This window comes from Sodiomyces alcalophilus (genome assembly GCF_042370955.1).
Source record: "Sodiomyces alcalophilus JCM 7366 unplaced genomic scaffold ACRALscaffold_4, whole genome shotgun sequence".
Classification (NCBI taxonomy): Eukaryota; Fungi; Ascomycota; class Sordariomycetes; order Glomerellales; family Plectosphaerellaceae; genus Sodiomyces; species Sodiomyces alcalophilus.
The window spans coordinates 736956-759662 of record NW_027263535.1 but is presented as its reverse complement, the minus strand read 5'-3'; the positions used below and the strand labels follow the sequence as shown (position 1 = coordinate 759662).

The 22707-nt window shown below is 55.8% G+C and overlaps 9 protein-coding genes across 9 annotated transcripts; 2 read left to right on the top strand and 7 right to left on the bottom strand.

Annotated features, from left to right (window-relative positions):
* Positions 1 to 207: 207 nt before the first annotated feature.
* ACRALDRAFT_2135816 (uncharacterized protein) lies at positions 208 to 810 on the bottom strand (the record flags this gene model as incomplete). The annotated part of the gene is made up of 2 exons (XM_071024104.1): positions 529 to 810; positions 208 to 473 (listed from the first exon to the last, which is right to left on the bottom strand). Coding segments are annotated over exons 1-2 (510 nt in total), but the record flags the coding sequence as incomplete, so codon positions are not given.
* A 248-nt stretch (positions 811 to 1058) lies between these two features.
* ACRALDRAFT_2027249 (uncharacterized protein) lies at positions 1059 to 2350 on the top strand (the record flags this gene model as incomplete). Its single annotated transcript, XM_071020449.1, has 2 exons — positions 1059 to 1161; positions 1239 to 2350. 2 exons carry the CDS (start codon positions 1059 to 1061, stop codon positions 2348 to 2350), a joined length of 1215 nt encoding a protein of 404 aa, XP_070874533.1.
* A 346-nt stretch (positions 2351 to 2696) lies between these two features.
* ACRALDRAFT_2073717 (uncharacterized protein) lies at positions 2697 to 4652 on the bottom strand (the record flags this gene model as incomplete). Its single annotated transcript, XM_071022230.1, has 5 exons — positions 2697 to 3880; positions 3940 to 4072; positions 4127 to 4389; positions 4451 to 4483; positions 4568 to 4652. Coding segments are annotated over 5 exons (1698 nt in total), but the record flags the coding sequence as incomplete, so codon positions are not given.
* An 881-nt stretch (positions 4653 to 5533) lies between these two features.
* ACRALDRAFT_1064402 (uncharacterized protein) lies at positions 5534 to 7114 on the bottom strand. The gene has a single exon (XM_071016963.1). It carries the CDS (start codon positions 6966 to 6968, stop codon positions 5808 to 5810), a length of 1161 nt encoding a protein of 386 aa, XP_070874531.1. The 5' UTR covers positions 6969 to 7114; the 3' UTR covers positions 5534 to 5807.
* Positions 7115 to 7552: 438 nt separating this feature from the next.
* ACRALDRAFT_1071222 (uncharacterized protein) lies at positions 7553 to 8890 on the bottom strand (the record flags this gene model as incomplete). Its single annotated transcript, XM_071017842.1, has 1 exon — positions 7553 to 8890. One exon carries the CDS (start codon positions 8888 to 8890, stop codon positions 7553 to 7555), a length of 1338 nt encoding a protein of 445 aa, XP_070874530.1.
* Positions 8891 to 10722: 1832 nt separating this feature from the next.
* ACRALDRAFT_1076895 (uncharacterized protein) lies at positions 10723 to 12880 on the top strand. The gene is made up of 4 exons (XM_071018557.1): positions 10723 to 11038; positions 11127 to 11468; positions 11552 to 12071; positions 12164 to 12880. Exons 1-4 carry the CDS (start codon positions 10934 to 10936, stop codon positions 12637 to 12639), a joined length of 1443 nt encoding a protein of 480 aa, XP_070874529.1. The 5' UTR covers positions 10723 to 10933; the 3' UTR covers positions 12640 to 12880.
* A 1609-nt stretch (positions 12881 to 14489) lies between these two features.
* On the bottom strand, positions 14490 to 16767 carry ACRALDRAFT_1082288 (carbohydrate-binding module family 42 protein). The gene is made up of 2 exons (XM_071019288.1): positions 15861 to 16767; positions 14490 to 15808 (listed from the first exon to the last, which is right to left on the bottom strand). The coding sequence occupies exons 1-2, from the start codon at positions 16148 to 16150 to the stop codon at positions 14686 to 14688; spliced, it is 1413 nt and encodes a 470-aa protein (XP_070874528.1). The 5' UTR covers positions 16151 to 16767; the 3' UTR covers positions 14490 to 14685.
* A 222-nt stretch (positions 16768 to 16989) lies between these two features.
* ACRALDRAFT_2135806 (glycosyltransferase family 15 protein) lies at positions 16990 to 18710 on the bottom strand (the record flags this gene model as incomplete). Its single annotated transcript, XM_071024103.1, is given in 4 exon segments — positions 16990 to 17907; positions 18094 to 18312; positions 18384 to 18505; positions 18524 to 18710. 4 exon segments carry the CDS (start codon positions 18708 to 18710, stop codon positions 17236 to 17238), a joined length of 1200 nt encoding a protein of 399 aa, XP_070874527.1. The 3' UTR covers positions 16990 to 17235.
* Positions 18711 to 19538: 828 nt separating this feature from the next.
* Positions 19539 to 21870, bottom strand: ACRALDRAFT_1076897 (uncharacterized protein). The gene is made up of 3 exons (XM_071018558.1): positions 21509 to 21870; positions 20178 to 21427; positions 19539 to 20084 (listed from the first exon to the last, which is right to left on the bottom strand). Exons 1-3 carry the CDS (start codon positions 21746 to 21748, stop codon positions 19907 to 19909), a joined length of 1668 nt encoding a protein of 555 aa, XP_070874526.1. The 5' UTR covers positions 21749 to 21870; the 3' UTR covers positions 19539 to 19906.
* Positions 21871 to 22707: the final 837 nt, after the last annotated feature.

The following is a 22707-nucleotide window of genomic DNA, read 5'->3' as shown; positions in this document are numbered from 1 at the left end:
GCAAGGGCCGATACCATGTCCGGAGATAAGTCGAGCGGCAGCCATGCGGACATGTCGAGCTCTTCCTCTGCTGGTTGTGGCGCGTCGCCTAATGCCGAGAAGACGTTGCTTGTCAAAGTTGAATCTTCAGCCATCGGTGATGTCTTTTTCTGCTGTTCCTTCTTTTCATTTTTCTTCTCCCTTTTCTTTTCCTTTTTCTTCTCCTTTGATTTGGCGTCTTTGTTATTCTGGGCCTTGTTTTCCACCTCTTGAGGCTTCTCGTGACCGTTGGGGTCGGCGGTAACGTCGGTAGCTTCCTTCAGGCTGTTGACCGTCTTCGATGCCTTCTTGGACGCCTTTTTCGATGACTCCTCGGTTGACTTCTTGGTGGCATTGGGCGGTTCGGTGTCGCTGAATCCCTCGAATTCGTCTTCGTCATCGTCGTATCCGGCCGATTCATCGTTGTCGGCCTTGACGACATCTTCGACTGCGTGCTGGTTGACCGTTAGCCAACAAGGAAAGACCAGCAGGGCATCCTTCGAAACTCACGAATTCGATTTGCTCTCCGTTCTTGACCACATCAACACCGTCGATTGCCTCCAAGCCATAGAAACCCTCGGCATCGTCAAACATCTCCGGTATATCGACCTTTTTCCATGCCAGGGAATTGACGTTGAGAACCCGTTTCTTCTTGGAAACAGCGGACGATTTGGCAGAGACCCTTTGTCGCTTCGACGGGGCCACAGAGGGCCCGGCCTCCGAGGTCTTTCTCTTATTCTTTGAAATTGGGGCCATGTTGTCTGCTTCCAGTCCGGCTGTCCTCAAGTCGGCTCTGTAGTTGTTCTGCAGCAAAAATTTCCTACGTACAGCAATTGCTTGGATTCCCCGCCAAAAAAAAAGTCCAAGCTGAGACGGCATCGGCATAATCATTCTCCGAGATCCCTGAGCACAGACCACACCTTAACTCAGCCTTATCCTTTGATGACTCATCCGTTGAATTTTCTCAATCCGTTCGTCGGCGACGTTGAATTCCCCGCCGTTGAGTCTCCCAATCCACGGACTACGGCAACTGGACCATCATGGGAAAGACATCAAAAGACAAGCGAGATGCCTACTACAGGCTAGCAAAAGAACAAGGCTGGCGCGCCCGTAGCGCCTTTAAACTTTTGCAACTCGATGAAGGTAAAGCATTTCATTCCTCTCCTCTCCTCAAGTTCCGTTGCCCGTCAAACAGTCCATCTTATACTGAACGGACGCAGAATTCGACCTCTTCGCCGGCGTCACGAGAGTGGTTGACCTCTGTGCGGCACCTGGTAGCTGGTCTCAGGTTCTGTCGCGAGTCCTCGTCAAGGGAGAGAAGTTCGGCCGCACTGCCTGGCAAGATCGTGAAGCTCGGTTTCGCCAGCAGATGCTCAATGTCGTTCCTAGCATAACACCCAGCGACACTCCAACGCCGACAGGAGAAGGCCACCATGCGTCTTCTCAGCCCGAAAGAAGCACAAAAGGGGACGTCAAGATTGTCTCCATTGACCTACAACCCATGAGCCCTCTCCCCGGCGTCATCACCCTTCGCGCCGACATTACTCATCCCGCAACGGTGCCGCTCCTCCTCAAGGCCCTCGATCCCGACTACGACCCAGCCACACGCAGCAAGCCGGCATCGCACCCGGTAGATCTCGTCATCAGCGACGGCGCGCCGGACGTCACGGGCCTGCACGACCTCGACATTTACGTCCAGTCCCAGCTCCTCTTCGCGGCCCTCAACCTCGCCCTCTGCGTTCTCAAGCCCGGCGGCAAATTCGTGGCCAAGATATTCCGTGGCCGTAACGTCGATGTTCTGTACGCCCAGCTCAAGATCTTCTTCGAAAAGGTCGTCGTCGCCAAGCCCCGCTCGTCACGCGCGAGCAGCGTCGAGGCGTTCATCGTGTGCATCAACTTCCGGCCTCCCCCGGGCTTCCAGGCGAGCCTCGAGAATCCACTTGGCGTTGGGCAGAGATTGCCGGAGATGGCTGAGGAGAGGACGCGTCAGCTTCCAATCATCGCCGACGCTCTCATGCAAAACCCAGGGACAGCGGCTTGGGACGCTGTACCGTCAAAGTCTCTCTACGATGCAGGGATAAGTGCGGTGGAGGTGGAAGCGTACGATGAAACGGACGACGTGGACAGCTCGGATAAGGACATCAAGTGGATTGCACCGTTTATTGCCTGCGGGGACCTGTCATCCTTCGATTCCGACGCTTCATACCAGCTTCCAGATGGACACGTCTCTCTGGATCCCGTTCAACCACCGACAGCACCACCTTACAAACGAGCAATCGAGTTGCGAAAGGCAGCGGGTGGTGCATATGGCAAGACGGCCGTTAAAGGCTAGATGAAACACAAATGACAAGAAAAAAAAAGACATATCAACCTCGTTGAACAATGCGCTGTGAGATGCCGAGTTTGGTCACCTCTCCCCCCGCCCGATTATAATCCAACTCATGTCCTGCCGGTTGCATCAGCGGCGCACTGTCAACGTAAGAGACAAGCTACGCACGACCTCTTCCGGCCAGTCATCAGACCAGTGAGGTCAAGTAAAGCAGAAAGTAGGCCAACACTCGGATATCAGCCTGCCTGCCGTCTCCCCCTAGTCCCTCGCAGAATTCACTGCGCCGCCTTGATAAAGTCGACGGCCTGGCAACAGTTTGTCAGCACTCCGCACGTTTCGCCAGTCCCCGGATGCTCACCTTCTCGGCAACCATGTACACGGGCTGCTGGGTATTGGCGCCAGGCAACAAAGGCATGATACTCCCGTCCACGACCCGCAGCTTGGACGTGCCATGCACGCGCAACTCGTCGTCCACCACGCCGCCCAGCTCCCTGGGCTTCATGGCGGCCGTGGCGATGGGGTGGAAGTTGGTGGGGATGTACGTCTGGCGGATCCAGTCGCGCAGCGCCTCGCCCGTGACGTGGGCGCCTGGGCTCGTCTCCCGGGGCTGGTAGGCCGCAAAGTCCGGGCTGGCCATGTACTTGCGCATGTACTCGATGTTCTCGACCATGATGTCCATGTCGGTCGGGTTGCTGAGCGCGCGGTAGTCGACCACGGGGCTCGCCTCCGGGTCCGTGGCGTTGATGTTGATGGTGCCGTGGCTGACGATGTGCATGCTCATCACGATGCCGCCGGGCCCGCCGCTGAGCGGGAACCACATCAGGTTGGTGTTCTTGCTCCGGAGCAGCTTGGCGTGCACGCGCTGGAACTCGGCATACCCGGCGATGACGGTCGGGTCGGTCCCCTCGGGCAGGTATGCGGCCGGATCCTGCGCCTCGTACCGCGCCGCGATGTCCTCAAAGTCCTCGGTCATGGTGGGGAGTCCGATCCAGGCGCCAAGGTTGGGACTCGATACCGTGCGTGGGTCGCCGAGTTGAGGGACCTCCGGAGCCGGGGGGCCGCCTCCGCGGCCCCAGGCGTATCCCACGCTGAGGTAGGCGTGGTCTTGAAAGTTTTGACCGACGCCGGGGAGCTCGACACGGACGGGAATTCCGGCTTCTTCGAGCAGAGGCCTCGGTCCGATACCGCTGAGCTGAAGGATCTGGGGCGTGTGGACGGTACCGGCCGAGATGATGACCTCTTTCCTGGCCCTCACGCGAACGACCTCGTCGGGATCATCGCGGGAGAAGAACTCGACGCCCCGTGCCGTGGTTCCGTCGCATTCAAACAACACGCGCCGGACCTTTTGTCTCGTGATGAGGTGGTAGTTGTCGCGTTCAATCTGCTCGTCGTAATGGCCTGTCCGGGCGTACGAGCGCCTGTAGGTCTCTGGGTCCAGGGACGAGGGGTACCAATATAGCCCGTTCTCGCCGCCGGCTCCATCCAGGGGAACGTCCATTCGCGGCATTTTAGCCATGGCCTTGTACATGGGAACTGTTCTTCCGTCAATGTCCCTTACATCTATGATCACAGCTGGGACAATCACAGCATACTTAGCCGAGGGTTCTGGTAAGTAGGGAAAGAGGCGTAGACTTTGGTATCCTCGTCTTGACCCCATGCATTTGGGTCCCAAGTAATGTTGAAGGTCTCAGCCAGCTGCTCTTCAGGGGGTGTAAAGTGCATGGCCTGTGGTTGCGGTCAGTATGGGCGCACGTTTACCAGAGATAATGCCAAAGTTACCCTCTTGAAATATGGCAGCACGCCATCCCAATTCCAAGTCGAATCAGGTCCGCCGAGCTCAGCCCAAGCGTCGTACTCGGTCCTCGTGCCGCGGACAGCAACCATACCGTTGATGGCGGAACTGCCGCCAACGCAGCATCCAATCCAAACAAACTGACGCCTGTTGTTCATGTCGGGCTGGGGGACAGACGTGATGTTATATTGGATGCCGGGGTCGTCGAAATTGCGACCATTGCCAGCTTCGATGACCTCGTCCGAGACTGCTCAGGGAGTCAGTACGGTGCTGGAGGATTCGGGGTTTCGACAGAGTTCTTAAGATCTTACCCAAATGACAATACTCAATGACGAGAACAGTGTCTGTAGCCATAGTAACAGTATGTTAGTGAGTGGTCTATTCGTACCCCTTCTTTCTTTCCCCTGACATCACGCTGTTCTACTCACACTTCCCATCAGCAGACAGTCTGTCCGCGACAGTGAGGCCGGCCGTCCCGGCTCCCACAATAACATAGTCGTATTCATCGTCGAGCTGGTCCTGTCGGTCCAGGATCCTCGCCTCTCCCAGGGCCGCCGGCCTAGCCAGCACCGGCAGCAGGAGGGCACTGAGGCCACCAAGATAAGCTAGAGTGCGTCGCATCTTGTATGAAGGACCGGGGATAAAAAAAGAGCTCTGCCCTGTGCTCGACTGTCAACTGACTCTCCTGTTTGTCCAGAGAACCAAGGGCGTTATAGTATACATATATCCCATCCCAACGGGAAGGCGGATGTCCCCTCTCCGTAGTTGCAGCATGAGGCCTTCAGTGAATGCGGGGAGTCCCTGTGTGACATGGTCTATCATCCATGGTTCGCGGGGTGGTATTGTGAATTTAGGATAATCGGCATTACGTATAACTGGCCCAGCTATAGGGAGCGTTCCCGCAGGATTACGCCGAGGTTCAGTGTAAGTAAGCTCACTGGCTGGTTCTCCAGTTATGTCTGGTTATATGCTATAGACATCCCATACTTTCCATCATTTTCAAGGGGCAATAATCGTCTATGGACTCATAGATATGCGGGAGATATCTGGGCAGTCTAATAAGGAACCATCATCTACCCATTTCAATAAACAGGGACTTTTCTCCGTTTGGTGCTTCCCTTGGGTCCCTTGGGCAGCATTCTGTATTCATATTTCCACGAGTAAGACTCCAGCTTTCTGTCGGTACGAGTGCCGAGCCGGGATTCAATGCAGCCAAGCAACCTATGAACTGCGGAGAGCCGATACGACCAAGGGCCAGGGCATCGGCAGTTGAGGCGGTGAAAGTAAAAGTCGTTCTCTTGAGGTCAAGGCTATATATACATATACTTCGTATATTCATCATTCAAAGACGCCTCCTTTTCAGGGCGCTCGACAGAGTTGAAGGATAGTGATGCAGTCTGAGCTCCCCCTTATCATTTATATAGCAACGGAAGAGATGGAGTTGAGTTTAGTACATTGATTCATTACTACTGTGATTAACGTGCTCTCATCAACTTTGGGAGTTTGGATCCCCCTTCACGTCCTTTGGTTCCCTTCCCTGTCTCGATACCTATGTGACGGTCTGGCTATCTTGTGCATCTTTAACACCGAGGCAACGTATTGTAGCTCGCCTTGATTGAAACCATGACACTAGACTCGAGACTGCCGTCGTTCAAACTGCGCAAAACCTCACATATGCACCTCCCTCATCCGCACCATCCCGCTAGGGACCGTGGTAAACTCCCGGCCTTCCTCAATCTTACCCCTGCCACCCCTGACCCAGGCGGCATACCGCTCGTACATTTCGCCCACGTTGCGAGCCCTGAGCGGCAACTCCTTCTGCCAGTCCTGCCACTCCCACTGGACGTCCTCGACGCTGTCGGTCGCAAAATCATAGACCTTGATCAGGGCCTGGTCCTCTTCGTGGCCCATTTGCAGATGCGGTCCCGAAGGAATCGTGACTCGCACTTCTCCCTTCTCGCCAAGGACAGACCAAACGAACGCCGGTTCGCCCTTGAAGGGGGCCCCGTTCCGGAAGTGCACGGAGAGGGTGGCGCCGTCGGCAACGTAGTCCTTGCCCTTCAGCGGGCCGTGGACGGCAAGCAGGTCGGGCACATCCGAGACGGTCTTGTGCACGACGTCCCCCGTGGGGAACCCGTTGACGATGCTGACTTCGGGGCGCTGGATCTGCGTCCTGGCCTGGAACCCGTCGAACTCGCCCAGCACCGAATGCACGCTGTCGATCATGTGGCCGTAGGTGATGGTGATGGCATTCCCGCCGACTTTCTTCTGCGTGAGGTACTCGACGACCTGCGGCACCTGGTCCCGGGGGAACATGTTGGCCGAAGCCCTGATGTCGCTGCTCAGGACCTTTCCGATCCTGCCCTCGCGCAGCACGGCGCCTACTTTCAAAATGACGGGGTCGACGCGGCCCTGCAGGCCCAGGACGCTGTTTTCCCACGCGGTCTTATCCGACAGGCCTTCCAGCTCGAGTGCGCGCGGCACGTTGTCGGTGAGCGGCCACTCGACGTAGACGGGCTTGCCGGCGCGCATGCTCGGGGCGATGGTCTGGAAATGGACATCCACGCGCGTGTTGCAGACGACCAGGTCGATGTCCGGGTCGGCTGCCAGCGATTCGGGGTCGCCGTAGGTCTTGACGGAGGCGGGGAGCTTAAAGTGCTCTCGGGCGGCGGCGGCGGCGTTGGTGGAAGAGTTGAGGAGGGCGACGATGTTGTAGTGCTTCTTGCCGAGCGGGGAGAGGAGGTAGGGAAGATGGGCTCCGGCTGCCCAGGACGAACTCGAATTCGCCGAGAGGCCGATTAACGCGACCCGGATAGGACTGGTTGTCATTTTCGTTATACGTGTTGCGGAAGGGAAGTTTTCAGGACGCGGTCGTGATAGTTTAGGGTGTGTTATGACCGAGAAACTTGAGATTCACTCCGGTGATCTTATATCGTATTCCCAGTTATGCAGGTCGTGGGACAGTGAAGATGTCGGACATTAGGTATTTACCGTGATGAATCATACGACTAGGGGCATATTATAAATCAGCGCATGCAATAGAATATCATGGTCTGTTTTCGTCCTTCGTCATGTGACTAGTGTCCACCGCGTGTTGCCCGTTCCTTGGATCGGAGGATCGGATCGGGGGAAGCGGTGGAGCCGGGGAGGATCCGGACATGTAATTCCGGCGGGTCGGCTCCACCTAAACCTGCGCCAAGTCTTGGGGACTTGAATGACGAAATACGAGTTAGGACTTGGTCTGTACGTTGCAAGTCGATGAAAACACTATGGGATGTAAAGTAATTACACATCATGTAGAGTCGACTGCCTCTAATAATGGAAGTTCAAGAAAGGATATAGCAGGAGTCAAGAAGAAATGGAGAAAAACATCATTCCAGGGACTCCTGAACTGCCCGAGTCATTCCGCAGACTTAGTATACGCCTCGAAATATGCCCTCCCACTCAATGTCAAGGTCTTCATCCTCCCAATCCTCCTTGAACCCATCCATAGGCTCGCCCGCCTTTGCATTCGAAACCGCATCGTTACCGGATTCCATAGCTGACCTGCATGCGCATGGCCCGGCGGGTACGTGAATACGATCCAGGAACGACTTTCCATGGCCGATAGTAGCCAAAAGGCTAGTGCGAGCGGGTGCTGAATTAGGCAAGCAAATAGCCGGAGCGGGAAGAGACGGAGTGGTCAGCTTGTTAGCCGATGCGACAGCATTCTCAAACATCAATTTCGTAGTCGTGGTCGTACAAGGAAGAATGGGAGTCGCAGGCCCTGCGGCGAAGGAGGGAGGCGGACCAGTCGAGCAATTCATCTTTTTGGTTGCTGTAGCCATGTCCTCGAGGTCCTCGAGAGGCGGCGACTTGCGTTTAGCACTTGGCGGAGTATGAGGTTGGTTGGCCGGGTTGCGGGTGGGAGTGGGAGGAGAATGGGTCGTCGAAGCAGCGCGAAGTCGGCTGATTTCTTCTTTCAGCTCCGCAATCTTCCTGTCCTTCATCCCCATCTCGTTCAGGCGGGACTCGGCCTTTTCGCAGGCTGCGGCCACTTTGCGGTCGGCGTCGGCTTGAATCAGCTTCAATCTCGCCTCAGTGTCGTCAACTACTCGGGTAATGCGGTCATCCGCCTCCTTCTTGGCACTGGAGATGGTCTCGTCGGCTCTCTTTTGGGCCAAAGCGGCTTGCTTCTCGGCGTCTGCCTTGGCCAAGATGGCAGACGTAACTTGGATTTGGACGCGCCAGAGCTCATCGTCGAGCCTGTCAACCTCGGCTTGCTCCTTCACACGCATGGCCTCGATGGCATCGCATGTTGCACGTGGTCGAGTGCACAATGCACCGCCAGACGTGGTAAGCTTGGCCAAGCTCACGCCAGTCTGAACTCCAACGGACGATGAAGGGGAGGAAGAGGTGTCTCGAGATGAAGAAGTGGGAGTATCTTGACCTGTCTCTCGGACCCGTCGGCGGCCGGCGCGCCTTTTGGGGAAACCCTTGCTCCGAGGTGCGCGAGAGACAAAGGTGGCCGACGGGAAGAAGACGACAAAGAGAAAACAAACGATGGCGGTGCTTCCAAACTCGATGAGGTTGGTAGAATTGAGAAAAGGTGTGAGATGGTTGAAAGGGTATGCGCCACGTCCGATAGCCCCACAGACGAAGAACAAAGCGACGAAGGCGAAAGTCATGAGAATAAACTTGTGGAGCGCAGTAGGTTTGGGTCCGTGGTTGGCGTTGCCAGAACGGCGCAGATTATGCGTTTTATCGTCCATGTCGGTCCTTGAATTCTTAACTGAACGAAGAGTAGAGAATGGACGGGTTAGGTCAACATGTCGGGATTGAGAGGCGGTAGGGCCTGATCTTGGCGTGATAGTTAAAAGAGTGCAGGAAGGTAGAGATTGGAAAAGATGCAGAGAGAAAGTTGAGGTTGCAAGGAAAAAGTTGAGGTTAGGATTGAGATTTCAAACTTGCGGAATGGTGTGGCAGCAGTGGCTTGAAGAGGGTTTGGCCCTCGTCACAATATCATATTGAGAATCTGACTATTGTGTCGCATCCGAAACTAGAAAAGAAGTATTAAATTGGCAAGTACGTGAGTGATTGGCTTCTGTGTATCCGGGAAGGAGCTCATTTGAAAGAAAGCGACCCTGTCTTCGAAGGGCGTAGAGAATGAGATGGCAGGAGCGCGGTTCCTAGGCAGTGCGGCAGACGAAACCGCAACTTGGGCTATTGCGATGCGCGTTCACGGGGGTCCTGCCCTGTTGCGCCGGCGACGATGAATCTCGATATCCTGATCTGACTTGCAACATGACCACGTAAACAGGCATCTGGCACGAGCGTATATGAATGTCCGACTACTTTCCACGGGGTTTGGTGATCAAATGCCCGGCCTGGCTTGGATGGAAACACGGTAAGCCGACTTGAACATGGAGATGGATGGTCCCTATCAATTTGAACCATCTAATACAAAGCTAAGAGTAGCTATCTGCCCATCAATGGCTGCATTGGATTTACCTAACAAGTCAAGAAATTATGGCCTAATTTGCACCGAATTGTTGAGTCCTCGAGGGTAAAGAAGCGAGTTAACTAGGGGCCGAGACGTTGTTTGTCCGTATCCCGACGGGGCCGTACTCGACGGGAAGAGTGGAGCCTGAATGCGGTGGATTCGGACCCGAACGCGGAAATAAGAACCTCGGCTCGCAAATTTGGACGGACAAGCTGAGTAATACGACGGCACGGCAATACTATAATTCCGTAATTCATCCCGGGGCCCCTTTTCTGTTCCCGCTGATCGTTTCCACTTTCATGCACCGCGCTGCGAGTAGCAAGGGTCAGGGTTCTGTTCCTCGCTCCCACAACCAATCGCCACCTACACGTGGAGGTATACGCCGTAATCGGGTCAAAGACCTGCCGTTCGTTGTCAATGGTCTCAGGAGTACCAGTCCTCCGCCCCCCCTTGCTCGGTCCTCGGGGTTCACTTATACTCCTTTAAGTTAGTATGACCCACTTACCTGCATAACCCGAGATAAGGTGTATGTACCTATGTACCTATTTTATAGCTCTATATTCTACCTTTAAAGGCGTTCTTTTATAGAATAATAGCAGCTACGGTAAAAGTAGTAGCTATCTTATATAGTAGCTATATTACGGTTCGGGCAGTAGTGTTTTTAGCGGACTTACGGCTTTCTATAAACCTGGGAAGAAAGGATACTTACGTACCTCTAGTACCTAAGTTACTAGGTATTTAAAAAGACGTACCCTCGGGTTATGCAGGTAAGTGGGTCATACTAGCCGAAAGGAGTATAAGTGAACCCGGAGGACCGAACAAGGGGGGGCGGAGGACCGGTACTCTGGTCTCAGGGCAACGCTTCTCCAGTTGAGGTGGAAGCCTTCCTGGCTAGTCTTGTGACTGTCCGGTCCGGCAATAGAAGCTTGGCATTTGGGAGGATGCACTTTCATGTTTGCGTCTTGTCTGCCTTGTGGATCGCCTCGCATCATGCAAGGGTTCAAGTTGGTTGGGGCCTGTAAGATTGCGTCGGGAGTAGTGCGTGGAAGAAAATGCGGAATGAGCGCCGTAATCCCCAGGTTTTCCCTGTGAAGATCGACTCGGCCGCTTGTCCATCTTGGTTCGCAGAGGAGCCTTTTCGACTTTACATCATACGCTCCCTGCATTTGATCTTCCACGAGTTCAACACCGAGTCACGCGCCAGGCCGACATCGCGTCACATCGCGTCCGACAGGCTGCGACGCGACATTCCATCCGCCACATAATACTACCAAAACGACCATTGTGTCTCGATTCCTTCGCCGTCTTTCGAATGGCGCCTCACCTTTACCCATGGTCGATTTCGCTCGCCATTGCTTCTGCAGTGGTCGCGCAAGACGTCCCGTACATCACAGAGCTGGACCAATATTCTCTCCTGGTGCGTGCCGCTGACCGTGGCCACCTCTTTTTCCTGCCGAGCCAGCCCAGCCCGAGACCTCCCGTCTGACATTGTTCCTCTCCTCCAGGCACCATGCGCTCAATCTGCCCTGTCCACGGTCGATGTGATGACCTCTTCGTGCGGCGATGATGCCAGCGCGCTGCAATCGTGCGTCTGCACCGATGGCACCAACTCCGAGGCCATGGCGACCTCCATCGCCTCCGGCGTCAGCTTCAACTGCGGGCAGACGGCCACGGAGGACATGGCGAGCGCCGACATCGTCTTCCAGGCCTACTGCAACCCCGCCGCCACATTTCAGCTCCCAACCCCCACCACCAACATCGTGAGCGAGATGATCACCGACATGCCCGAGTACTCGCGCCTTGCGCAATGCGTCCAGGGGGGTCTTGCCGATGCCGTGGTCCTGATGGTACGTGTCCTATAGTGACCTCCTGGCATATGCCATGTCCTCTTATCGAAGCGTTCACATTGCCGACACGACCGCACCAATAGTCGCCGTATTGCCCCGAGCCCGCCAGCCTGCACGCGACATGTATGTGCAAGGACAACAACTCGCGGAACGTCAGTCGCAAGATTAATTCGGACGTCATGTTCAGTTGCGACGCCGACGAAGATGTGACTTCTGCCCAGGAGTTCTTCTCCGCCTACTGCGACATGGTTAACGGCACCACCGAACTCCCCAGGCCCTCCTCCCCGCCGGGCGACATGTCCTACCACATCGGCGCCCTCGACCAGTACGAGTCGCTGCCGCCCTGCGCCCAGTCGGCCGTCTCCGTCGCATTTCGACCCCAGACCTCCTGGCTGTGCCCCCAAGGGCCCCAGGCCGTCGCCTCGTGCATTTGCCTCCGGGAAAGCAAGTACAGCTTCGTGTCTACATCAGTGGAATCCGAGGTGCGGGCACAATGCAGTTCGACTGCCTCAGAGGACGTTATTCTGAGTTCTGCCATTGCGGTCCTTGAATTCTATTGCTCCGCCGCCCGGGGTGAGGTCGTGGCCACCATTGAGTCGTCCTGTATGTTCCCCTATTATTATTTTCATTTTTATTTTTGGCTCCATTTCCCCCCTTTTTTTCGCACATTTGGGCATAGCTGACTCGAGTTTCAGCCGCGGAAACATCTCCTACGGCCCAGAGCGGGGCGAGCCGTACATCATCCGGCAGCACAGAGGCAACCGGCGGAGACGACAACAATGACTCGGACGACGATTCAGCGGACTCCGGACCAAATATCGGGGCCATCGTAGGTGGCGCCGTCGGTGGCGTGGTCTTTGTCCTCGTTATCGTCAGTCTTGTCTGGTGCGTTCGTCGCAAGCGGAAACCAATGGCGGCGGCGACGTCTGTTGTGGCTACTGCTCCCGCCACCTCGGCCCCAAATGAGCCAGGTCCCTGGGGCGACAAGCCCGAACTCAGCGGCGTGGGAGTGAGCGTGCCCCCTTCCGAACTTCATACGGAAACCTGGACGCCCATGCCTCACGAAGTGCACGGATCGCAACAGCTTCCGCCTGCGGAGTTGCCGGGCCATTATCCCGTGGGCTACGGACAACAGGGAGGTGTGCCTGCGCCGCGGCCTGCGCAGTCATGAGACCATGCGAACCAGATATTCTACTGAGAGCTGATTCGAACCACCAGCCGCGGAAGTAATTCATCTGCTCTTGAGAGCCACCAGGGGTGATTGGCGTTTTACACTTGGTGCGACTGATGGTATGGCGTATTCAAAAAGAATAGGGTCAAGATGGTTGACTGGCTCATTAGCTTACGAGACACTGTTTGATCATGTTAAATCCATTTGCCCGTCATTTAAAAAGAAGCGTTCACGGCGGTCATGTCGATCACATGGAAAGGGCGGTACGCCTGTGATGCCTGTGATGCATTGGGCAGAAGTCCGACGTTCACATTACGTCCTGAGTCAAGTGCAGAACCATCAAAGTGGAGAGACCGCACAGTAGAAGGCTCACTAACATGCCTAACGGACGACAATGGCAAAGCGGCGGAGGGTCCTAAGAAACAGGCCAAGGGGAGAGCCTCGATAGGGTGGGGGAAGCCATGGACTCTCTGGGGGCAGGAGACGATATTACGGCCGCCGCAGATGTTTCTCCCGACCGCAGCTGCAGCGACAAGTTCATGTCCTGATCCACGTCGACGGTTATCCTGCAAGGTTCTGGGTCCTTGGATACAGGCGAGGTAACGGTGCAGTACATAGTAGTACTGGCGAGAGAGTCCAGAGACGAGTACAGCCCGTGCCACGTAGTCAGTATTTCGTACCCTACCACGCCGATAGCGGACAGGCTCCGGAGAACACGGGGGAGGGCCCCTGCTCGACGGCGAACCAGTGCCCACAGCCGGGCTGAGGAGGTATTCGGCGCTTCCCAGCAGGTATTCGCACCAGGGTCCCATGCAGAACTTCCACGAGAAGATGTATTCGTAGGGGATGTCGTTGATGTAGTCGACTTCGAGGTGTGCGGTGTCATTTCTCTCGTCAACACTGTGTTGTTTCTCGTCGCCGCCGATTGAGGGGGCGCTGCTATCCCGCCGCTACTGACGAGACGAGCCATTGGAAGCGCCAGCCGTATCGGTAGGCAACGATGGGACTTTGGCGACAGAGCACAATAGGCAAATTTTGCGCGGTTTCTGCGTATCGTCCATCTTCGCGAGGGAGTACGAGGTCGAACTCGATGGTGTTCGACGGTAGCTCGGAGGCGGCCAGCGTCACAGTCGTCGAGAGCGGAGGAGAGCGGGCGTCAACAACTCGGAAAACTTCCTTTGCTCTCCCATTTGGAAGTAAGGCGGCTGAGTAATTCGTCTAGTGTCTTGATGTCACGGAATGATGAAAAGAGCAAGTGGGCATTAACTGATGGGAATGGAGTTGAAACGAGAAAGATAGAAGCGAGGGCAAAGAGGACGGAAAAGGACAAAAAGCCCACTCAGCGGTACAGGAAAAGCTGACATAATCATTTGGCTCTCTGATAGTCACATGATCAGGGTGACACGTGATCATGGGACTCGTCAAGTCGCAACTCAACCCACCACGAGTCCATCTCAAGACAACTCTACAACTACTCGGCACTCGGCATTGAAAGTCCTCGTAATTCCGTCACGATACTTCATATCCGGTTCAATACTCCAGAATGTTTCGACGCTGTGATACAATGACCAAAGGTTAGCATCTGCCAATGATCAATTGTCATCGCCTCCTACACGATCTGGCACTGGAGTATAATGAGCACGGTCGACTCTATCGCCCAGTAGGGGAAGCCATCAGACGAATCTTCTTCGAGTTTCTCAGACCAAACCGAGACCGACACGAAAGAGTTCCATGCCCTGGCTAAGAACGGCTGCTTAGGGATTGCTGGCCCGTCTCGGGGCCTGAATGAGTGCTTGGCGCCACGCATTGCACCTGTGAGGCGAGATGACCCTGGACTATATCAGCGAAGTGGTGTTGAAGCGGCCGTCAAGTTATTGAGTACCTGCAGCTCACTTTCGGACTCCATGGCGACATGAACCACGGCGCACCCGTGGTGGACCAAACACCTACGCGAACCCACTCCCAACCTCACAACGCATAGGAGCCTTTTCATTGCGCATTTGACCAGCGCGTCATATTCCATTGGCGGTACTCATAAAACACTTATCACTCAGTATAAAACGTCGCCAAACTCGCCTCCCCCCCTCCATTCACAGGAGCCACAACAAGAACCCTGTCCGGCCGACCCCGGATATATCTCGCCGGGTCACTTGCCAGGGCGAACGACACGCCCTCGCCATCAGCCAGGCCAGCCACTTGAACGAAACTGGCGCTGGCAGGCGTCGTATCCTCGTCGCCCTGGGGCGCCAACTCGACGATACCATTCCTATTCCGCAGAAACTCGCCAGGGTGGCTCGCCGCCTCGAGGCTCACGGTCCCCTCGCCCGCGAACCCGGGACTCACCACCCGGAACTGCGTCTCCCGAACAGGGCGATCGGCCGCGAGCTGGAGCGACACGGGCCCACCGCCGTCCGCGCCGTGGCGGATATACAGCGTCTCGTCGCCATGCGCGCGGAAACGGAACGGGGTCGGACCGTCCGCGACGGGGATGCCGAAATCAGGCGTGCCGTCCGCCCGCCAGTAGACCTTCTGCACACGCGTGTGGCGGTCCGGGTTGTCGAGCGGCTCGCCCGAGACCCTGCTGTAGTTGCGTGCGTGGTAGACGAAGAGGTCGCTCAGGCCGTCCTCGGACACCGTGAACGAGTTGTGGCCCGGGCCCCACTGGCCCGTGAGCGCGTTGCTGGCGAAGAGCGGCTCGGCCGACTTGGCCCACGAAGCCGGGTCCATGAGGTCGGCGTCGGCATCGGCGCTCAGCAGCCCGACGGCGTAGTTATGGTCCGTCGCGGCCGCCGAGTAGGGCATGTAGAGCCGCCCGTTGCGCTCGATGACGTACGCGCCCTCGTTCACGTTGTGACCGACGCGTTCCCAGGGGTATTCCGGCCGGGAGATGACCACGGCTGGGAGTTGAAGCGTCCAGGGGTTCTCCATGGGCGCCAGGAGCAGGCTGGTGCCGCTGTCGCCCGTGGTGGGGTCGTTCTGCGCCCAGCAGAGGTACCGCGTGCCGTTTGCGACGAAAGTGGTGGCGTCCAGCGAGAAGGTGTCCCAGTTGGTCTCGACGACGCCCTTCTCGACCCATTCCGCCGTGAGCGGGTTCTCCCCCGTCCCCTCGATGACGAAGGGCCGAATGTCAAAGGCCTCGCGGATACCCAGCGCAAAGTGGACGTACCACCTGCCGTCGATGTGGTGTAGCTCGGGAGCCCAGACGTAGCCTACGCCGGTACCGGGACTCGTCACGGTCCCAGACGACGACTTCCTCCGCCTCGCTAAGTCCCTGGATCGTCTCGGCCCGACGCAGGATGATGCGGTCGTACTCGGGCACCGTGGCCGTGAAGTAGTACCATCCGTCGGTGTGCTTGACGATGTGCGGGTCGGCGCGTTGGTGGATGAGTGTGCTGGTGTAGCTCACGGCTGGGGAGGGCGAGGCGGCGGCATATCGAGGGCCGGTGACGATGGTGAGGCCGAGGACAAGCGCCGTCGTCGCACGAACCACGTCTCGCCAAGATGTGAGCATGACGAGGATGGGTCGCGGCCAGTAGCTCGCAACGTTTCAGGCGGGGGCGAGTAGGGTAGTTGGATCGGAGGACAAGTCGGTGTCGGTGAAGGTCCTCCCAGTTGTTCACTTGTTACCAGGGAACCAAACTTGCCGCGACCAGAACATTGATCCGGGGGCCAGAAACACCTTGCTTTTATATCGATCGACGTGCCCCCGCACGCGGATGGATCTGTCGCTTGGACAGCCATATTCCGTCGGCTATCGCCTATGCACATGCGCAAGCTTAGCCATCCTCGGTGCGTGTCTCTGATGGAGTTCCCGGGCACAATGCCTGGTACGGTATCGATCGTCGATCCACGATGTGATTTCAGTCCGGGGAGGTGCCAATGGGGCGTGTGAAGGGGGGAAGTTGGGGCACCGAATCATGGTCCAAGAGTCAAGTACCGTGACGGGAATTCCCACTAACCGCACCACTGAGATCGCAGTTTGCCTCGGGGCGTCGAGTGCCGAAGCCACAACCGTAGGACCGGGTGTGACGTGAGCTCGGCACCATTACCGCGAACGTAACGTCCAAGTAGAATGTTACGTCTATAGGTAAGACGATGCACCAACTTACCAAGAGAATAAGAATTGATATGTCCCTACAGTACTCATAGTATTGCATGTCAGATCGTCATGTATCGTGGTCGTCGAGTCCCGAGGGCCGGAACCAGGTGCTGACAACTGAGCATGATTTCTCGGTTACCCCTGAATTGCTTTCACAACTTACAAGCGTCCGTATAAGATGTCAATAGTCTACACTGGCCATGAGGAGTCACATAAGCATATCCATGAGTGTGCTCTATTCCCACTGCTATCGCATGTTTGAAGTAGGTAACAACACACTGTCTCCGCTCTGGACAAAGAATCCAACTCCGAGTCGAGTCTCTTGGTCACATCGATTGTGGGATAGCAACGGGCACCAACCTCTCGAAGCACACCACAGAGTATGCCGATGCCCTTTTCCCAGTAGACCAGATAACATGGGGGAGTGGAGGATTGGGCGCGGCCCGCACCATGCGCATGGCCCTCGCCAGAGCAGAAGACCCGAAGAGCGTCAACGGTCAACTTCTGCCGAGTTCATCCGCGTAAATCCGGTAGGTATTGATCCGAGGCTTGATGAGCATCTCCTCCACAATTCCCAGTAGCGACTTTCTCTCAGCCGGGACATCGGTCGTGTGGGGCTCTTCGTGCTGCTTTTCAAAGGGCTCCAGCTCTTGGTCGAGATGGATCGAGTTCCACGTGCGAACCCACTCCTTAAACAGGAAAATCTTCATGTGCCACTCCCAAAAGGGCTCAAAGTTGCGCTCATCGAGGGTAGTGTGACCGAGAGGCGGGGACGGGACTTCCTCTTGCCGGCGGAAGTCCTCGAGGATGGCGTCCCAGCGCTGGACCCAGAGGACGAGGTTGTTCTTGACGAAGCGGACATAATCTTCGTCCCAGCCGAAAATCTCACCGCCGTTGATACTGGCCAAGAAACTGACCTGGCCGAGATTAAACTCGGGGGCACAGTATTCGCCGACCTCGCACTCGGTGTCAGGGAGGAGCCAGACCCACCGCTCAGGCACGAAAAGCGTGGCGCCAATGGAGCGGATGGGGACGTCACCGATATGGTTGTAGTAGAACTCACCGAGGGAATCGAGATGGTTGAAGAACTTGATGTACTCTGGGCTTCGGAACGTATGGAGGCTTCCTAGCTCAAAAGGCGTCTCAAGGGAGCACTGCGTAGGTTGCGTCTCGGGACACCGTAGAAAGATGCTGCTCAATGATGTAGGCGCCGAGTTATCAGATTCATTTCCAAGAACTTGAGAGGCCCTGTCAACTACACCATCGTCTGCGGCCGGATCGGTTTGGTGGTAGTCATTGGCATCCAGGTGGGTCACGTTCTGGTGGGCATCTTGATGGGTTTGCTTCCGGGGTACAGATTTTGCGATGGCGTGGCGTTGGGTGTTCGAGGTGTTGAGCCAAGCAATGTTGGCTGTGGGCCAGACAATCTCGCGGTGCTCGTCCATGAACTGCGTGACGCTCTCCAGCAGCACCTGGGAAGCCTCGGGCGAGATGGTGGGAAAGCTGTTGAGACCGAAATGGTAACGCTCACTGTGCATAGTGCGGAATACGTCAAACTTGAAGTCGTGGGCAATCTGTGTCTGCAGTTTTCATTAACATATTGTTCAAAGTGAGTAAGACGGCGATGTCATAATAGCATTGTAACACTTACGCCAGGCTCAACCTTCCAGTACCAGTCGTAGAAGCGAAGGCGGGGCTCCCGTGCAAAGAGGCCGGCATTCCAACGGGTTTTATGGTGGTAAGCTCCTCCGCCGTGGCCACGACAGCCTGCCTCCTAGGGAAGACTGTGACGAGACTCGTAGCGGTGGAGATCGATCCAGGCAGGAACGGACCAGTGCTCCTCTGGGATGACATCAAAGGTGACAGCGGCACGGGTGGCATTAGAAGCGGCCTCCTTGAACTCGATCGAGAGCTCTTCGTGGCTGAAGAGGGTCCAGTCGTAGCCATAAGCTCCATTGAAGTGGGCTTCCATCTGCTTCATGGTGGATACCATGGCCTCCTTGTCGCTGTTCACAACAAGGGCAACCAGAGCGGCACGGGGCGTAGTGGGGGTATCGAAGGCGGCATAACCAAAAACTGAGGAAACAAAGCTAAGCACGGTGGAAATAACCAGTACCCAGGACAAGGGATGAGCCGAGTGGCCTGTGCCGTAAGATACACAGACCATCTCGACAGCTTACCGCGCGCTGTTGGGCTAAGATCCGACTTGGTGAGTGAGGGAGTAGCCCAGGGCATGGAAGGATGATTTGTTGTTGATTTAGGATGAATAAAGAACTGGTAGAACGGGATAGTAAAAGAGCGACCAAAGTGAGTTAAGTGGATGTATGTGTTCTGAGTGTGTGAAAAGAGTGACGGGGTTGAATTTGTCTCGAGGCGAAAGAGATGAAGGGGAGAATAGAAGAGAAGTTGGAGGTCAGGAGAAGGCGCGGGAAGATATCAGAATAACGCACGTGACTATGAGTCCGTGACTATAGGACTGATTGCAGTATCGTGGTGATTGAGCAGGTACTGTACATGCCTAGGAGGTACTTTGCAGAGGAAGTTACGTTTTAAAAGGGGAGAAGATATTAAAAGGAGGAGCCCTTAGTCCTGTCATGATAGGCTGGAGCCTGGAGGTTGGACTTACACAGTGTTAAAGGCAATATACCTCTTAAGAGAGGGCAAGAACGTGATACTTGCTGGGAGTCGCTAGGCAGGAACGTCTAAGTCTGAACTAAGGCAGGGGCCAAATATATGAAACAGAATATCGAATGACATGGTCAAGTGAAGATGCCTGATTCCTAGGTCCATGAGAGGCTCAGAATCGTGTATGGTCCCTTAGACATTGGATTGATATATAAGGTAGGAAACTTTCAGGATCATGAGTGGTGGGATAAGGATGCTCTCTTCCCACGACCACGGTTGTCGTCTCTGTCTCTGTTCCATGCTCTATACTCATTCCCCTGATAAAATGTCAAGAGAGTCTGCTTCTCATTCGTATCACGACCTAATGATTTAAACAAGGCCCAACTAGGGTTCGGACAATAAAGCAGTTGTAAATCCATATCGAATGGTATCTCGTAGTCATGAAAGAAACTCGCTAGTTCAAGCCCCAAAAAAAGAAGAAAACATAGAAAAAGAAAACGAAAATCATCATACACATCTCTCATAGCACATCCATCAGTCGGTTCATGCTGCCGGGGCCGCCCTTCTCTTAATCTGGATACTGGCCTCGGTAGGAGGAATGATGGTTCCCCCAACCCACTTCGGCTTGGGGCGTTCGCCGGCCAAGGGGGCGATATCATAGTTGAGCAAGAGGTGGGCAATCACCATCTTGAGCTCGTGGGCAACGAAGAAGCGGCCGGGACTACACTCATGGGTCAGATGGTGCGACTCAATAAGTATAGGGGATGGGAAAGGGAAAGGGAAAAAGAAAGAAAAGAAAAGAGACGAGACATACCAAGCATGACGACCGTGGCCAAACGCCAAGTGCGCATCGCCCGTCGTAACCATACCCAGCTTCTTCAGCCGCAATCCCTCCTCGGGATCCTTCTCCTCCGCCGGGAGGGCCTCGTACGCCTCGCGCGGCCGACTAAAACGAAACGCATCGTACTTCTCCGGACGGTCGTAGAGATCCGGGTCGTGGTGGAGCCCCTGGAGATTGAAGGTGATGTAGGCGCCCTGGGGGACATGCCAGCCCTCAGCCGGGTTGGTCAGGCCTTCGGGCGCGACGACCTTGCGCTCGACGAGGGTGGCGGAGATGTTGCTGATGCGCTGGGACTCGCGGATGGCGCTGTCGAGCCGGTACAGGCGCGCCAGCGCGTCCTTGGTCCAGCGGCCGCCGTCGCCGTCCTCGGCCAGCACGCGCGACGCCTCCTCGCGGAGACCCTCCAGGAAGCCGTCCGCCGGGTCGGAAGACAGGAGGTCCAGCAGGACGCTGTGGCCCGTGAGGACGGTGGTGTGGATGGCGGCGAACTGGATGGGGAGGAGGCGCTTGGAGATGGTGTAGGGTTCTAGTTCGGACGTCGCGCCCTCGGCCCTGGCGAGGCGGATGGTCCAGGTGATGAAGTCCTCGGGCGGGGTCCACGAATCGTAGGCCGGATCGCCGGCCTCCTTCCGGGCAAAGTCGTGCAGACGCTTCTCGATGACGGGGACGCTGTGCTTGGTGGCCTTCCTCCAGTACCACCAGTTGGGAATGGTGACCAGTCGGCCGAAAATGGGGTGGAGGAGTTTGGGAATCATGTTGAGGATGAAGCAGTTGAGAACAAAGGCGTCGACATAAGCCACCATGCTCTTGTTGAACTCTTCGTTGCGGCAGATGTCCGGGCCGACGAGAATGCGGTTGGTAACTTGGGGGACAATGCCCAGCCAGGCGTTCCAGATGTTTACGTCCTTGTACTCGTCGGAGGTGGTGCCGGCACCAAAGGCGGCGTCAACGGAGTGGGTGACTTCTTGGTCGAGATCGGGGATCAGAACGGGAAGGTTGCGGGCGAGGAACTTGTGGATCACGCGGTTGTACCAGGTGGTGCGGGCGTTGTCTCGACCGAGGAGGTTGTAGTCGGAGTAGAGGACGTCATTATGGGCTTCGTGGGCGGAGACGATGTGGTCAGGGCGCTCGAGCAGCCATGCGGTTTGGGAGCGGGGGAGGACGATATCGTGAGGCCGGGAGAGAGCGGCCGGGACGATGAAGGCACGGTCACTTTTGGAATGCTAAAGTCGCTGTTAGTCTGCCGTTTAATTGTGCTTGTTTGAATTGCCGATGGGGGAGACAAGGGAAGAGAACGTGGGCACCTTCTCGTAGCCTTCAATGATCCATTCACGATAATGGAACATGTAATCGGTGATGTTGCGGATGGTGTTGACAAGGCCCCGCCCATGGCCAACCATGGGAATGGAGGAGGGGTATCTGGGCTTGCATGTGTAGTCGACCACGAAAGAACCGACGCAGAAAAGGATGATGGAGCCGATGACACGATTGATGGTGAGCGACTCGAGAAGCTGTGCCCGCAGGCTGAATTGAAGATCGGACATGGCGGCGAGTGAATGCGGCGGCGGTGGTGCGAGGGAGGTTGTGCGAGTAGAACGTCAAGACTCGGGGTGTCGAGGACTCGAGGTGACATTAAGCATCATTCCAAACGAGAGGAGAGACAAAGTTTGTATGACGAGTAGACTAGATGGCCCCTGGAGGGGACAGCTAGAATGACACCCGATATATCGGAGTTTGGAATCAGCCCGAGGGGCTGCTGTTGGAATGTCAGCTCGTGTTTATGCGTTACCGACGTTACACCGCAACAACGGTCCGGGCCAACCCCGCAGAAGACTTGAGCCGCCGGTGTACAACGTATGTACGTTGTACATTACGAAGTACAACTTCACGGTCTCACCTCACCAGTGTTTCACGACTTGATCGTGTCACACATAGCTGCTTAGTAACGTTCGTCAGCCGTTTCTGTAAACTGCTGTTTCGCGACTCCGTAACCTCACTCACATTGTTCTCCTTTTACACGTCTTTACCGCCCGTGTCTATATTGATTGCGGACCGTTGGTTGGGGTCCATGCCGCCCGTGACCGTCAGAGTCCTCGAATACACCAGTGCCAGATGCGATGCCGTGACGCCCCAACTGTCGACGTGAACAACAAAACAGACCGGCCCGACCCGGCCCCGCTGAGTATCGTACGAAGTACCCATCATTACCTACTTCACAAGCCAAAACTTGATGCCCATGGAACGTTGAAGATTCCATACACGGGTATAGGTATTTGTAAAGCCGTTCGCCGTTCTTCCTTTCGCGACCTGCGTCAATATGCGAAGGTTTGCGCTCGAACGTCGCATGAGTCTGGTAGTCATCTCCACGTGCTACTATCTCGGCTTATGTTTCCTCTCAAATGGACAATTTATTGCGACGTTTGTGGCCGAAGCGAAATTCAAGTGTGGCACTGTGGTGACCAACGTTTGTTAGTAGCGGCAGGTGAAATGAGGTAATTACCCC

Bases quoted from the DNA above. Each gene is read 5' to 3' on its own strand.
- ACRALDRAFT_1064402 (XM_071016963.1), bottom strand. From the start codon at position 6,968: ATGACAACCAGTCCTATCCGGGTCGCGTTAATCGGCCTCTCGGCGAAT.
- ACRALDRAFT_1076895 (XM_071018557.1), top strand. From the start codon at position 10,934: ATGGCGCCTCACCTTTACCCATGGTCGATTTCGCTCGCCATTGCTTCT. The intron at 11,469-11,551 runs GTACGTGTCCTA...CCGCACCAATAG, and splicing joins CCGATGCCGTGGTCCTGATG to TCGCCGTATTGCCCCGAGCC. The intron at 12,072-12,163 runs GTATGTTCCCCT...CTCGAGTTTCAG, and splicing joins GGCCACCATTGAGTCGTCCT to CCGCGGAAACATCTCCTACG.
- ACRALDRAFT_1082288 (XM_071019288.1), bottom strand. From the start codon at position 16,150: ATGCTCACATCTTGGCGAGACGTGGTTCGTGCGACGACGGCGCTTGTC. The intron at 15,809-15,860 runs GTACCGGCGTAG...CATCGACGGCAG, and splicing joins TGGGACCGTGACGAGTCCCG to GTGGTACGTCCACTTTGCGC.
- ACRALDRAFT_1076897 (XM_071018558.1), bottom strand. From the start codon at position 21,748: ATGTCCGATCTTCAATTCAGCCTGCGGGCACAGCTTCTCGAGTCGCTC. The intron at 21,428-21,508 runs GTGCCCACGTTC...CAGCGACTTTAG, and splicing joins TCATTGAAGGCTACGAGAAG to CATTCCAAAAGTGACCGTGC. The intron at 20,085-20,177 runs GTATGTCTCGTC...CCATGAGTGTAG, and splicing joins GGCCACGGTCGTCATGCTTG to TCCCGGCCGCTTCTTCGTTG.